Source organism: Typopeltis vanoorti, chromosome 13 (genome assembly GCF_054136105.1).
Source record: "Typopeltis vanoorti isolate ZY-2024b chromosome 13, IOZ_Tvanoo_1.0, whole genome shotgun sequence".
Classification (NCBI taxonomy): Eukaryota; Metazoa; Arthropoda; class Arachnida; order Uropygi; family Thelyphonidae; genus Typopeltis; species Typopeltis vanoorti.
Window position 1 is genome coordinate 109,044,119 of NC_143561.1, and position 17,346 is coordinate 109,061,464.

Here is a 17,346-nt window from a genome sequence, read left to right on the forward strand (position 1 = left end):
AACCTAAGTAGGAATTATCAACATTTCAGAAAAACTGTGCCATTTATAACATAATAAATCTAAAAGCATGTTTTGAATACATATGGAAATTGTAATTGTAAGTAAACGATTAAAAGTGTATCATCACTGAACAAAGTTTTAATTTTCATTAAATAAATAATATGATCTAATAATGTTACTACTTACTTTTAATGAGATGGTTGAGCTTCTCGGCCCTTGCAGAGTTGCTGGATATCTGGTTCAATATTGGTCAAATTCAGTCGAAGATTGGCACACACACGAAGACGATTTTGGTATTTTGTTTTTATTTGAAGGAGCGATGAAAATCCCTTCTCACAAAGATAGGTTGTAGAGAACTGCATAACGATTTTCAATGCTTCTTCAGATAATTCAGGAAATTCACTTCTCACTGAAGGAGAGATCCCAAATCGAGCCAAACCAAGATCATGGAATTGCATTTTAAGTCCACTGTCACTTGAAAGCTCAATTAACTGCTCTTTCTTCAATAATGAAAAGTCGTTCTCATGTCTGCAAGCCTGAAATGGATCGCAAACCCACAGAAATTTCTTATAAAAGTTATATGGAAAATATGTTTCAAAATTCCGTTTCAGATTTTTGAGGTGGTCACAAACCCTTTCCAGAAACTTAGAATCAACAAAAATATCATTTTCCATGTTCCAGAGTTAGTCGATCTCTGGCATGGGCTAGCGGGTTTTTCCTCCTGGAAACTCTGGTTTTTCGTCCCATAAACTCAAGAAAATCAGCCATCGAACCCACACTATTTTCAGACATTAAAAATATTGTGTTAGGGACCACCAGGTGGCAACACTTACTAGCCACCTTCTTCACTGCATACCAATTAATTAGTGATAGATTTGGGCCAGCTATCTCTGATTTGCTACCACTGGAGATTAAACTGCCCACTCAGTCTCCAAAAGTTAGATGGGGCTAAAAAACGGCCTCGCTATATGGAAACAAAAAGGCATTAGCTGATTTTTTTTTTTTTTTTTTTTAAACTGAAAAGGATTCCAATGTTGGAAAAGGTGCAAATTGTCTGTCTTTTACATAATTAATCATAAAACCATTTTTTTCTCGAATACATTTATTTTGTCGTAGGCATCAAGAACAATTGAGGAATTTCCCTGAAGGGAGAGATTTAGTTCATTTAATTTCGAAAAAATGTCTGAAAGATAGGATAGTGTTGGTAACCATGCTTCGTCAACAAGGATTGATGGAAAATCAGAATTACGTTCATTTACAAATAATAAAATTTCGTGCCTTAACCCCTTAACATACAAAGACATCTGTGACATGTCTTTTGTTTATTGCACCAAAATTGATTTTGAATTTTGGTTTCACATATAAATACAACCAAATATAGATGCTAGACGATCTTGTGCCTATTTCCTTTCAGCCGAGAAAAGTTGCCAATGGCGTGTATCAGCTATTTCATTTGCATTTGCACAAATTCATCATTACTTTTCAAATAATGATGAATTTGATCCAGCAAATCACCCTCACCCAAAAAATTGGCAGAAAAACAACCGCTTTCTGATTTTTAATTGGTACGTTAAGGGGTTAATTGAAATAATCTTGTTAGTACTTTGCCCCTGGAAAGCCAGCGAATTACAGAATGAAGCAAAAGTATATATTCACAGCCCATTTCATCGCAGAGTACTGAAAATAACCTATTATTTAACGATCGAGCTTTAATAAAATTAACTAGCTTTACAGCGTTATATAGCACAGTTTTAAATTCTGGTGGCATTCCTTTGGAGGCTAATGCTTCCCTATATATGAAACAATATACCCAATTCATATCCGGAGCTACTTCCTTGACCAAAAAAACAACCCCACTATGCCTGCCTGTGAGGGCGGGAGCTCCATCCGAACAGAAGCCCATACATTTTTCCCACTGGATCCCTTTGTGTATTACGTAATTATTGAGAGTGTGAAATATTTCTTCTCCAGTTGTTTGGGATGACAAAATTCTATAAAACAAAATATCATCATGAATGTCATTATCATGTTATCTTACGTAGCATATTAACTGCGCATCACTTGTAACATCAGTAGTCTAGTCTATTTGTAATGCATAATAAGGACTCTTCTTAACTCTTTCGGTTAACTGAAATTCTATGTCACCTGCAATATCATTAATTCTGCGACCGACAGTGTCATTTGAAAGAGGAATCAAATCAACATCTTTTAGTAACTTGCTGCCAAACATCGTTTTTACCACATCTTTTATAACTGGAAGCAGCAAATTTTCCTCGATAGAATGAGGTTTCCCTGTTTTCGCTATGTGCAAACTTAACAGATAGGATGCTTCCAGTGGCTTGCTATTAATGGAACCCATGGCCAAAAATATATCTTTCCCATGATTTAATGTCTGTAAGTGTCGCTGAAAAAATTCAATTGGCTTATTTTTCACATCACAATGTTTAGTTTCTAAATGTCGGAGTTTCGCAGGTTTCATGCACTCATTCGACAACACTTCATAACACAAAACACATTGAGGTTTCTGTTCACTTTCATCTCCACACCAAGTTAACCTGAATTCCAAATATGAACTGTTATTTAAGTTAAGAGATATTACATCCCATACTGTTTCATAGCCGAATAAGAAACTCAAAGAGTTTCATGCCGAATATAGAAACTATATAAAGTTCAGCGAGTCCAAGTGTAAGTAAATACCTGGATAGTGCAACACCTGACCCATTTGGTAGTGCAACACTGAGGCAACTCATAGTAAGGGTGGAGCAAGCTCCGATCACTATTCTTGGTATTTACCCATAATGTGAAACCCAGCTCCTAGTAGCTGCATTACTGTTCTACATTATGAGAGTCACTACCCAGACCAGTTTCAACCTTTATTGAGGTTTCATCAGTGAATAAGTAGACTGCTGAATGTCACCGAATTGAAGCCTTTGGCTCATCATATAATTAATAATTTATTAGGACACCTTCTTGGCAATTTTCATAGTAGGGTATGTAAGTTCTGTTCGCTACAAACCTGGTATTACTAGGTCTACCTACTCACTGACGAGACCTCAATAAAGGTTGAAACCGGTCTGGGTAGTGACCTTCTCTCATAATGTAGAACAGCAATACAGCTCCTAGGAGCTGGGTTTCACATTATGGGTAAATACCAAGAATAGTGATCAGAGCTTGCTCCACAACACGCCACTTGAGTGTTGCACTACCAAATGGGTCAGGTGTTGCACTATCCAGGTATTTGCTTATGCTTGGACTCTCTGAACTTTATATAGTTTCTACATTCGGCATGAAACTCTTTGAGTTTCTTATTTGGCTATGAAGTAATATGGGATGTAATATCCCTTAACTTAAATAAGTTCATGTTGCTGAATTGAAGCCTTTGGTCCTTCATATAATTAATAATGAACTGTTATATTTCCTATAACTGTATTTTTTCTTTGAACTGCTTGTTTCTTCTTCTTTAATAGTATCAAATTTACTCACCATTACAACACTTGTATCACAATTAGGGTAGGCATCACCTGTTTCGTTTGCATTTTTCATTCAAAGTCCTAGTTCTAAGCCACTTTTGCATTATTAAAAAAAGTTTCCAAAAAATATATAAATATATAATACTGGGGTTAACTCAGGACACACTTTGTCCAAGTATCGCTTAGCACTTTTCAAGATATACTGAGTCTTGGTAGAAGGAGGGAAACCTTCAATAATAAAAATCAATAAACAACAAACCATTGGTTGAAATGTGGATAACACATGTTCACTTCAAATCTGACAAAACAGTAAGGGAAGGCGGAAGCAATAAAACTATATTATTGTTCACTTCATCCCTCTTTTATTATTGTCATTCTGCTGCTACAAATTTAGAGGCAGAATGATGAATAACAAAAAGGGTGAAGTGAACAACAATATAGTTTTATTGCTTCCACCTTTGAACATTCTGACAATATTTGTTTTTAAGTCTCCATTTGACTTCAATAATTTTTACTTATTCAATTTTGAATTGTTTAGATAATTAAAAAAATATATTTATTTAATTAATTTAAATCTCCCTGCAGACCACCTGTCCCATCGTCGCGGACCACAGGTTGAGAAACACTGCCTTAGATCATTGACAAGTACAGAGAGTTTAGACTCTTTGGTAATATGCTTCGTAGACTCAATTACTCAAAAGCTTTTGACTGTGTACAGCATGTGAAACTTTACAGGCAACAAAAACAATGGATTAGCATCAACCTGATAATGTGTCAAGTCATGGTAAGAACAGGTGCTGAATTAAATGATTGGCTTCAAGTAGACAGGGAAGTTAGGCAACGATGCTTACTTTCTGTTTTCCTGTTTATGACGTCATGCACATTGCACTGAACGAGTTTATAATAAGAATTAGGATAGATGGTAGATGGGTCAGCAATGTGAGGAATGCTGATGATACAGTATTCCTATAAAATGACAGGGAAGAACTAGAACAAATCTTTTGATGCTGTGGAAGTACTTTGGCAGTAACCCTTGCATGATTCAGTATGACAGTGCTCCATGCCATTCTAAACTGCTTGCCCGAGACTGGTTCCACAAGACAGCATTACAGTGTTGGACTTACCAGCTCAGTGTCCAGATCTCAAACCCCAGCGAATATCTTTGGGATGAATCAACTCTGAATTCGCTGTAGACCACAGCGGCCATCATCAGCATCAGGAATGCATGTTGCTTTGAGCGAAGAATGGAAGAATATTCTTGTTACAACTTATCCGAAATTTCCTGAAAGCTTGCCCCGAAGGATAGTTGCTGTCATTCAAGCCAAAGATGGTCCCACTCGGTACTAGAAATGTAATTAAAACGTATTCTTTACCATACTATATTGATAAAGTTATTTATCAACAGACTGCATTTCATTCTTAGTCTCTGCTTCTGAAATATAGCCTCAAACTCACCGGCACTGGTTGTCTTATCTTTCCCAAGTACTTACCAATCACCTCTTTTATATTCTCTTTCACTATCTTTTACTCCTTCAGCTCCATTCTCTACAACACTTTCAATTCCATGCCTTTCAGTATTAGCTTTACATTTTCATCAACTCAACATTTCTGCTCATGAAACATCTGTCCACTCTCATTTTGAAACCACAATCCATTTCTCTTGGCAAAGAGTACATAGCATATACATACACATCTCATAAAATCCCCTAAGTCAAACCCCCTGAAAGACATCTTGGTAGCCATTGTTCTTGGTAATGGTATTTATGCAACACACACTTTACATATCTATCGAAAACAAAATGCCCTCAATCACAGACATACAAAAGGATACTACTACAAATAATTATCAATAATGTGCCTGATATCAAAATTGAGGATGTTAATGTCAGCTCTTTGCTTTATGCAGACAATGTTATACTTCTAAATAAATCTGCTACAAGTTCTGCAAGATTCCCTGACTAAATTAAATAACTGTTGTAAAGATATGGTATGCAGGACAGCAATAATAAGACAAAGACAATGAAAATAGGCAGAAGCATTGAAAATATCAACTGCATTGTGAATGGAGAACCTATAGAACAAGTAAAACATTTCAGCTATTTAGGCACGATTTTTAGGGAAGATGGTAAATTAAATATGGATAGACAACAAAATCAACAAAGCTAGTATGGTAGGAAGTCAACTGAATAACTTTATATGGAATAAGAGAGTAATTAGTCAAAACACTAAAGTAGCTGTATACAAGACAGTGTTCAAACCAATTTTAACTTATGGATCTGAGAGCTAGGTCAGAAGTAAAACATATGACCAAAGACTAGAGACTGCAGATATGAGAGTCCTGAGAAAGATTAGAGGCATGAACAGATGGCAGCAATGGCAATATCATATTAAAAATGAGGATACTATAAAAGAACTTGACACTGTCAACATCCAGGAATGCATTAACAGAGCTAATCTCAGGTGATATGGTCACTTAAACAGAATGGGCGAGGAAAGATAGCAAAACAAGTGTTCTCTGCCAGGTTGGCAGGAAAAAGACCCAGAGGACGACCAAGATATAGGTGATTGATAACGGTAAGTCTTGACAGGTAACAGACTGATTCAGATGAAAATTATAAATAGGAAGTTAGTAATGATGTAAATTTTTCATGTAGCACTATCATATCCTGTACACCCCTTGAGAGTACATGGCAGGAATTTGATGATGAAGAATGTGAATTACATATTAAAACAAGTCACTTACCTGTAAGTTCATGTTGTCACTCAACTATGCACCACCCAGATTTTTTGCAAAATGAAAAAATAGTTTCTAGGAGGAAAATCCTGCCACCTCTGTATGAAATTAACTGACCTTCACCTGAAATTCTCTGATAAAGGCACTCATGAAAGATGGAATTAGAACTTAGGTCTTTCTGACCAAAAAATAGCATCAATATCAACTGAGCTACAGAGGCTCTGTAAATGATTTTATTTAATTTTGCCTAAAATTTGAATAACTTACATTTTGGATGAGATCCTAAATATCCAATTTCATCTATTCAGAATTATTAGCAGAATTATTACTATCATCTGGAATTTTGTTGCCAGATTTCACCAATATATACCAACAGAGAGCTGAGAGAAAACAGCTGAGATACTAATATCAAATTTTATTTAATTCTATGCACCTAGAACAGAATTATTTCACTGTATAATCTCAAACTATTCCAGGAAATTTCTGATTCAATAATGGTCTGGTTGAAACAAAAAACTGACAAAACTTGAAAATATTCTAAGGATTTCATATATTAAGTTTCAATAAAATCTCTTTAGCAAATACTGTTCGTTATAGCAAGAGTTAACTATAATATTAATAGGTTCTCACGTATTACATATGAGTAGTTCTGAATAAAACATTAGTTTTGTAGTGGGACCTTAAACACAAAAACTAACAAAAAATGATTATACCAAAATTCTGTGTACTGATTATAATGAAAGACATGATCTCTGAAATTCTTCAGAGATCATGTCTTTATTGGTTAGGTATTGACTTTGCACTTATAGATTACTTAAAACATAACCGAGGTTAAATATAGATATTTTCAAAGATCTTTGAGATTTCAAATGGAATATTTTATGCTTTTAATTGCTGGCCTTTTAATTGCTGGCCAACTACTGGTTGGCCGAGTAGTTAGCATATCAGCTCTCCAGCCAAACAGCTGTGGGTTCAAATCTCGCTGTGGGCATGGATGTTTGTGATTGTCTGTGGAAATACTAGTGGTGTTTGCGGGCAGTAGATGGAGACAGAAAGATGTAGAGTAGGTGTCCTCCCTCGATGAGTCTTTGGACTGTGTGGAGATGTTACATAATAATAATAATTCCAGAATAAGACCTGTACCATAATGAGAATACAAAACATTTCCTTTTGGAGTATAAACTGATGAATCTTTCAGGTGCCATATAATATACCCAAAAGTTTCACTCCTTAACATGAATTATTTCAGAATGAATAACTCAATCCCATGCTCAGGTTAATTTGGTTTGAATTATGGCTAAAGTAAAGTAGTGCACATTCACAATTCAATAAAGAATAAACGAGAAGATTCATCACTAATCTAAGTCTCCTAAGATTCCTTATATACCTTCTGTCCAAAAAGAAACCGAACTTTTGATAGAAAATAACACGCATCATGTGCTATTTTCTATCAAATTAAGCAGCAAAGAACATCTTACATGTGAGGCAGATCAAAGACGCTGTAGGAAGAGTATTATGAAGGGATGTGGACATAAGAAACAGATGGAAAATATACTTTGAGGGACTTTTGAATGAGGAAAATGCAAGGACTCACAGAGAAGATGGGCAGCCTTCTGAGGGGATGGTGCAGAACATCAGCAGAGTGGAAGTGATGGAGACCATGAAGAGGACGAGGAATGGAAAATCAGTGGGCCCCAACAGAATTCCAGTGGAGGCATGGAAGGCACTGGGGGAAGAGGGAATTGACCTGCTGTGGGACCTGTATATGAAAGTTTGCCAACAGGAAAATATACCCGAGGAATGGAGGGAGAGTACTCTTGTCCCCATCTACAAGGGTAAAGGGGGGATTCGCAAGACTGTAAAAATTACAGAGGAATAAAGTTGATGTCCCACACAATGAAAATCCTAGAAAGGGTTCTTGATGGTAGATTGAGGCAGGAGGTGGAGATTGCAAAGGAACAATTTAGCTTCATGCCTGGTAGATCAACAACAGATGCTATCTCTGGGTTACAGCAGATGATGGAAAAGTATCGAGAGAAACAACGGGAGCTACATCTGGCATTTATTGATCTGGAGAAAGTATACGATAGAGTGCCAAGGCAAGAAGTCTGGAGGTGTCTGAGGGAGAAGAAGATTCCGGAGAAATATGTCAGGTTGGTGCGGGAGATGTACAGAAATGTGAAGACAAGAATTTGGACCTGTCTGGGACAGACAGAAAGTTTTCAAGTAACAGTTGGCTTGCATCAAGGGTCAGCATTAAGTCCGTTTCTGTATAATATTGTGATGAAAGTGGTGATGGAGGTGAGAGAAGATGCGCCTCGGACAATGTTGTATGCAGATGACATCTTGCCTTGTGCAGATTCAAGAGAAAAAGCGGGAACTAAACTGGAAAGATGGAGAAAAGTACTGGAAGAGAGAGATATGAGACTGAGCAGAAGTAAGACAGAGTATATGTGTTGCACAGTGGGCGGCGGACAGGAGACAGATCTGGAGCTGGAAGGAAATATCATCAGGAAGGTGAGGGACTTTAGATACTTAGGTTCAACAGTGGAAGAAGATGGAGGAGCTGAGAAGGAAGCGGGATGCAGGATACAAGCGGGTTGGAGGAACTGGAGGGAGATGGCTGGAGTGTTATGCGATAAGAGGGTGCCAATCAATCTGAAGGCAAAATCTATAGGACAGTAGTGAGGCCAGCTATGATGTATGCTATAGAACCTGTGGCCCTGAGGAAAAATAACATCATCAGGATGGAAGTAGCAGAGATGAGAATGCTTAGGTGGATGTGCGGTGTGACCAGAAAGGATTGTCTGAGAAATGACTGTCAGGGGAACAGTGAAAGTTACGAACTTAGGAGCGAAAATACAGGAGGCAAGATTGAGATGGTTTGGTCATGTGATGAGGAGGGAGGACGAATATGTGGGAAATACGGTCATGCAGATGGATGTGCAAGGAAGGTGGAATCGTGGGCAGCCAAAGAAGAGATGGAGAGAGCTGGTAGAAGAGGACTTGAGGAAGAAGAACTTGGATGTGGTGACAGCCCAAGACAGGAAGGTGTGGAGGAGACTCATTATCAACAGTGACCCCACTTAAGTGGGAGAAGCTGCAGAAGAAGAAGAAGTTGAGGATCGTGGTTACTGCTGCTTGAACGTTTTCAATTGTGCCGTATCACTTTCATCAACAAATGAAGTCGGTGGGGGGGGAAGAAGTCACAGGGTGCTATATCAGGTGAATAAGGCGAGTGATCCAACACACAAACTTGGTTTTTGCTCAAAAACTGTCTCACAATGTTTGAACGATGTGATGGTGCATTATTGTCCAAAAGTGACCAGCTGCCTCCATCACAATATTCATGCCTTAAGCGATGAATCCTCGCTATCAATCGCTTCAAAACTTTGAGATAAAACTCACCATTGACCGTATTGCCAGGTGGAATGAATTCTTTGTGGATAATGCCCTCGGAATTATAGAAACAAATCAGCATCGTCTTTACTTTTGACTTCTCCAAGCGACTTTTTTTCGGATCCCCCTCTTCTGGTGGTCTCCATTCAGCACTGGCACTTTGCTTCGGGCTCATATTCAAAACACCATGTTTCGTCACCAGTAATGATCGTTTCAAGGAAGTTTGAGTCCTTATGAGGTTTTAATGAAGTCCTTGCAGTGTTCAATTCGATACATTTTTTTGGTTGTCAACTTGTGGGGAACAAATCGTGAATTCAACTTACGAAGGCCTAAACTCTTGGTCAAAATGTTGTGCACAGTTGATTTTGGATTCCCAAAAATCACCAAGTGTCTCACAACCACTTGGTGATGAAATCGCTTAAACCACTCATAAACTTGAGTATGGGATAAGCATTCATATGTTTTTTGAAGCATTGGATGCGTTTTGGTAAAACTTTTACCAAGTTTAACAAAAGTCAACTGCAGCTCTCTGTTCGAAACTCATTTTCCAACAATTCGTCAAAACAAGCTGTCACTCTTGGCACCATAACTCAGTTTATAATGAAACAAATGTCATAAACAGTTGACACAACACTAATGAAGGTTGCCGCTTTCGACACCAAAAAGATACAACAGGTGCCACACTAATTTCTTCTATTTTAGTTCGGTTTCTTTTTGGACAGAGAGTGTAATATGATGTGCAGCAAGTCAGAACATTTCAGTAAATATTAATGGTTGATAAATATATTTTAGCAATCAGCAATACTTACCTAAATGCATATTGCAGCTCTTGTATGTATGACTTCATTTTATACTTTCTATAGCATGACATAATAAATAAAGCTGCTTTCATTTTTCGATATTTCAGTCTAGCTATGGCTCCACGCCACATCTGAAAATTATTAAAGAAATATATATATATATATTTGTGTGTGTGTGTGTGTGTGTGTGTGTGTGTGTTTTGTGAAATGTATTAAAAAGTGCAAAGGGTTTATGACTTACTTTATATAAAAATAATACATTGTAAATAAATGAAGACATATTTTGTGATGGTCTGATAAGAACAAATTATCATTTTATGGTTGGTAAACTATGACATCAAAAATCATCACAGCAGGATCCTCTGAAAAAAAGATAAGCTATTCACAAGCCATGAGTTCAAGTGCCACTGTAGACACAGAACAAATTTTGTGAACATCTTGAATTGGTAGATGACTTTCATTGCAAAAAATTTACTTTTCATGAGTGAGAGTGAATAGCTTGTGAAACTCTATGTCAAAGAATTTGAAAGTGATACAGTTGACTGATTTACTTTAACAATTTTGAGCATTTTATTTGAATTTTGGGTAACAGACCTACACAAAAAGCAAGGAAATAACATCATGCAGCATTCAAAAATCTCCCATTTGCACGTGTTACACAACCAAAATAATCTATGTCAAATACACAAGCTGTTCTTCGTGAGTATGTAACACTTGACAAGGCCAAAATAAAATGGGTAGCTTACTTTATCAAAAGAAATTGTTTTAGGATGATAAAAGCAAAGCTAAGTCATATTGTCTTATGTATACTGATACATATTCAAGGTGGAAAAAAGAAAACTAATACTAATTAAATAAAAATATTTCAGAATGAATAACTCATTTCCATTCTCAAATTTGAATTATGACCAAAGTAACTAAGACCAGTGTATTATGGTTATTAATTATATGTTTGCCAGGCAGTCTGCCTATTTCACATGATGATAAATTGGCCAACAGATTTTTTTTAGTGTAGATGTAAAAACTAGGTTTTAATTTGCATAAAAAATTAGCTGAAAGTTTCTGGGAAAGAAACACATGAGAAATTAATGAAATACAAGGTGAAACTTATTTAACATTATCACTTCGTAAATTATCTGTCATGAAAAATTTTCAGCCTAGCATCATCAGTATAATATCAGTCTACACAAAGTCAAAATATACAGAACAGAATAGAGTACTTCATAGTATAACAAAAAAAAAACTGAATTATTTCCATGACATCACTGTGAGGTAGAAGTTTAATAATATGAAAATTTATTGGACTTACTATTTTACTGGATTTCCAACTAGTATCATCTGAGCACAAATTACAAATATAATAAACAACACTACTATAATTAAGCAGCTGTAGAAACTATTCCAAATGTAAATTAAAAGTAAATGATGTCCTAATAAGGTGCCCTCGAAGAGTCAAATAAAAAGAAAGTCAATCCAGGAAAGTCAACCTAAATATAGTCAATAGACAAGTACCTGTTCTAGAAATCAGCATTGATGTTATCCACAATCTATCTCCCAAAGTAATGGCTAAAATTCTTACAAAATCCAAACTCCCAAGAACAACATTCCATTTAAGTGTAGATGTAATTATTGTAATAACGTGTACAACAAAATCATAGCTCAACAGATAAGGGAAATACTACTGTCAATATGTATCATAATATAAATTAAAGATACTAAGAAATTATATACTTGGTTTAATCCTTTATCCAAGTGTAGGCAAACAAGTTTGCACTGGAACTATTTTCAGGACTGGAGCAACTCACATATAGAAGTTTATAACTTCACGTCACTTGCCTTAGTAAATGTATCATAGTATATGTAACAGAAAAATAAAGTATTTTTAAAAATTCCTCTGCATATCAGAGTATAAATAAGGATCCTATCAAATCTCAAAAGTGTATAAATTACAAAAGTTATATTGGCCTAAAGAAATTACTAAAAAAAACGACCATATCAAACCTCCTCAGATATATGAGGTCCAAAAAATGCTCCAATCCAATATTCCTCTTTCATCCAATAGTTGATAGCACAGACAGTCCTACCTACAAACTTGCTATACAACAATCACTTTTCTCTGCCACAGGTAACTCTCCCTCCTTTATCAGAAATTTGATCTACTACAAAACTTGAATAAAAAAAAACAAATCTTAAACTGAAAGAATCAGACATGGTCAGAATTGGTATCACTTCCAGAGATTTGATATTATGACCCTACTGTTGTAAATATTACTTCTCTATTTACCAATGAATTACCGACAGAAACCCTTGATATTATCAAATTCAAGATCTATTCAAGTTATTTCTTATGGAAGGGAAAAAAAATATAAACAACCAGTTCCCATCTAGGTTCATCCCTCCTCTCTAACAACTTTCTCCATGAAATTTGTTAGAAAATCAGGCAATGAACACTATTATATATATAAACCAACACATTGGCTATGTTATGTAGATATATCTGCTGTTTGCCCTCATAGAACACCCAAAAATGCACTTTACTATAGAAAAGAAACAAAAACAACCCTCTCCCCTTTCTAGACATGCTAGTGCCACAACTATCAAATGTTTTATTAGCCTTTTCTGGTTACAGAAAACACACACACAGAGGAAGGTACACAGACACTATCTTTTGAATTAGCATCAGCTATATGTAAAGATCTGAGAAAATGTCATTCTATACCACATTTAGCCTAATTTCACTGAATTAGGTTTGTTTTTATCTGACACCCTTGGAAGGCATCTTGTTAGAAGATTAATTCCTTTCCAGTTACAACTTGAAATGTTTTTACAACTAAGTGCTTGTGTCTATATTTGCAATTTTGTGCTCTGAGGATGCAGGTTGGAATTCCAGCAAAATATTAGCAACTTAAGTAATTATTTTCCTCTGGTATTTACTCTGAGAAGAACTGTTGTGAATGAAAAGTTTAAATAAGGTATACAACTAATAAAACTTCACTAATCTGATTAACTAAGTTCATATTGTCCTAGTATGAGACTACAGCTCTACTCATTGAAGACCTAAAGAGGCTTGTAAATGTTATGTGTTTAGTTTAAGAGTAAAGTTCCTAGATTAACTAATCCTTAATCTGCTAATGATATTAAATTTGCTATACACTGCCCACCTTTCAATAGCAAAATAATAAAAAAATGCCAATAAAAGATGTAAATAAAGAAAATAAAAAAAAATTGTATGATAACCACAGTAATAAACTTTAATGAAGGTACAGATATTTTGTACTAAAAATAACAGTATATCAGTGTCTAGAAATAAATTAAAGAAAATACAAGGTGCGTATAACAATCGATTTGCCAATTAAAAATGCCACATACTAGAAATTAATATTAATAAATATTACAAACTATTTTTGGTGTTTACATAATATTAAAATCGTTCTGATTCAGATTAGGCCAATCTAAAAAAGATTCAGAACTTTCTGTGAAAAGGCATTCATATTTAAAACTGCTTCATCCCACAGGATATTGCATTTAGTGTCAATAATATGCTGTGCCAGACCACACTTTTGAGATTTCAGTAATTCAACATAATATTGATATTCATTAATTATTTTTTTTTCTATAGAAGGGCCTGTCTGCCCAAAGTACATTGCTTGCAAAGAAGTCAATGGAAAATATAATGCAAAGAACAAACAGCCATGGTGCCCACCTTAATAAGATATAGGACCTCCTTTCACTGCAATGACTGCAGCAATCCTAGGGGCATACTTTCCACAAATGTACAATAGCAATCAATGGGAATTTTGGAACATTCTTCCTGTAAGCATGTAATGAGGACCTGGACTGCTGCAGGGCAGCCATCCCTTGACCTCACCGAATGCTCCAGTTCATTCCACAGATGTTGAATAGAGTTGAGATCAGAGCTCAATTTAGTGTGATGGAGGACAATTTAGTGTGATGATCATGTCTTGCTGAAAGAACCATAAATTAGGAAGTATTGCTTTGTCCAGAATGCTCAGATACCTCTTGGAGTTCAATGTTCATGGCACCACAAAAAACCAAGGCCAAACCAGGAAAAGCAGGATTACCATGACAACTGGTAAGAGACATTCACTGGGCATCTGCCGCACCCTTTCATCTGCTCGGAGAGGGTGTAGTCTGATTCATTACTGATTAATACAGCTTTTGAAGTTTCCAAGTCACACCGTATACACTCTTTTGTGAAAACCCAACATGCAAACCCCAGGTTACCTGAACTAACATAATGCTGCATGTCAGGTTCGGGTAACCTGGGGTTTGCATGTTGTGGACCAGCCATGGAAACCCATGTTGTAAGCCTTGGTTCTGAATGTATGTGCAAATTCAGGTTCTTCCAGTCCATGATCAGAACTCCAACATTCGATGTGTTGGCCAATGAATGGAGGAATTTACGTATTATTCTTTGTAGCACCCTACATTCACATTTGGTGAGTGTGGTGTGTCGTTCGCAGCAGGTAGCACTTGCAGTTGACTCCATGCTTCTATCTCAGTATGGTATCACTGATTGTTGACTGGGATGGCCCAATTTGTCAACAATTTGCCGAAGAGATGGGCATAGGAGCACACATTATGTGCTTTATTAATTAAAAACATTAATGATAACTAATAATTAAGGAATTAACAGCATATACTAGAAATATAAATTAAAACAACTTTAATAAATACTTTCCGATATTTCGGCAACGTCACGTTGCCATCTTCTATGGGAACTTAAAATAAAGGACAAGTACATGCTACATAACAGCAAATGAGAAAAGAAGTGAGGAAGCTACCGTTTTCCTAAAGTCCATGTTTAACCAACATATAAGCCTTTCAACAATAATAACAATGTTTTTGAGAAGTGTGATGAGCAGACTTTTGATGCAACATGGCATCTTATCACAATGTCTCTTTCAAACTCTGAGTTCCCTTCTCACAGCAATTTCACCCAGACACAGTTGCACTTGGGAGCATCATATTCCTCCAATTTGTACTAGCTACAAACAAATGACCCATTACATGGCATAATGCACCTTGCCTTGACTTCTTTCCAAGTAGTGATGTCACATTACATTCAGAACAGATCTGGTAAACACCAGCTAAAGATAGAGATGACAGTTTGTCTTTTGTAGATGGTAACAGATGAGAAATTTTGTGGATGGAACAATATGTGGGAATAGGTGATACTTCTTCAAAATTCTAAAAATAGGTTCAGATATACCAGAAATATAACGGATTGGAACTCTGCAGTCTATTGGGAAATCCATAGGTGTGAAGGAATCAATTATCCATTGAATTTGTTGAGGGTTATAACAATTTAATTCCATTAAGATTTTGATAGAGTTCATGTTATAGGCTTGTGGAAGAGGAGCACACATTATGTGCTCTTTTAATTAATAACATTAATGTATGAAGGACATTCAAGGATGGTAAATTACCAGCATTTTATGTTACATGGTGAATTAAATGCATGGGCGAACACTATTAAACCAATGTAGGAAAGTGTTAAGTTAATTTTCAGAATGAGGCCAAATAGCAAAAACGTCATCGACATAACAAAACGAAAAAGGGTTGAGGATAAATGGATGAGAACAAGATATCTTCCACATGGTTCATGAAATAGTTCGCCAAAGGCGGAGATAGAATGTTATGCATGGCAGTGCCTTTGCCTTCGGTATGATTATAGTTTGTTTTTCCAGTTAAAATATCTTGTTTATATAATAAATTCAAAAATCTTCAGAACATCAGGAGGAAAATCATCATATAGAAAACTAATAGTCAGATAATGGAATTGTTATGTCTCTGTATTTTCGTTTCTTTATTAGAGTACGTATTTAGTATGATCCAATTTTGATCAAGTTCTCTCTATATCCTTCTACCTTAATTTTATATCTTTCTCCTTAATATATAACCCGGTTTGGCTCCTAGGGATATTTCCTCTTCAGAAACTGGCAAATTTATTTTTTAACTGCCAGCCAGCTTTCTATACCAAGAATGTAATTTAGGGCTCAGGGAAATATTCCTAGGTTTTGGGCTTCTGAACTAATGTCCAATCCTCACCTTCTCATGGTGCACCCTGTTGGGTATCTACTTGGATACTGAACGAATGAGGAGGGCTGGCAATTTGGGATTTAGCCAACCAAATTGTATTTTTATTGGTTAAACCAAAATAAAAAATGATGGTACAACATGACAAAATTTCATGCCGGCTGGGGCGTCGCCTGGTTAAACAAGGCCCCCCGTTGTTTTCGCCAGGGAACCAGGGCGAACAGCGAAAAGTCAGCTACTGGAACAAATATGAAAACACACCCCAAATCAACATAACCAGAGTTAAAGATCGGTATTATCAACATACGAAGCCTGAATGGCAAAGAAATAGAACTAGCTGAGGAATTAGATAAGTACCAGATCGACATAATAGGAGTGACTGAAACAAAAAAGACAAAAACTGATGAGATCTTTCTGAGCAATAAATACAAAATGTTATATTCAGGCAATGACAATCAAGGAGTAGCCATAGTATTCAATACAAAATACAATGCTAATCTTCTTGAATGGCAGGTAGTCTCAAGTAGAGTGATGTGGGCAAATATGAGAATGGGGAATTGGAAAATGGGACTTATTTGTGCCTATGGTCCCACAGAAGGTTCTATTAAGGTAGAAGTGGAGGAATTTTTTGATGCTTTAGAAAAAGCAACTGACACAATGAAAAAGGAAAAGTTGGTCCTTGTTGGGGATTTAAATAGTACAGTAGGAAATGACTGTGAAACATACAAAAACATTTTGGGAAAATTTGGAGAAAAGAGTAAAGCTAATAATAATGGCAAATATCTGTTGGATTTCTGCTCAGGACATGGACTGGTTATTACTAACACCATGTTCCAACATAAAAATGTGCACAAATTCACATGGAGAGAAGAGGCAAAGAATA

At 36.0% G+C, this 17,346-nt stretch overlaps 1 protein-coding gene across 1 annotated transcript in view; it reads right to left on the reverse strand.

Moving 5' to 3' along the window:
- The window catches only part of LOC150100463 (unconventional myosin-Id-like), a 288,786-nt gene that overhangs the window by 32,835 nt on the left and 238,605 nt on the right, over positions 1–17,346 (reverse strand). Inside the window, exon 16 of the mRNA XM_090403250.1 lies at positions 10,413–10,534. Coding sequence (XP_090259376.1) covers positions 10,413–10,534 — 122 coding nt within the window. The remainder of the gene's footprint in view (positions 1–10,412; positions 10,535–17,346) is intronic.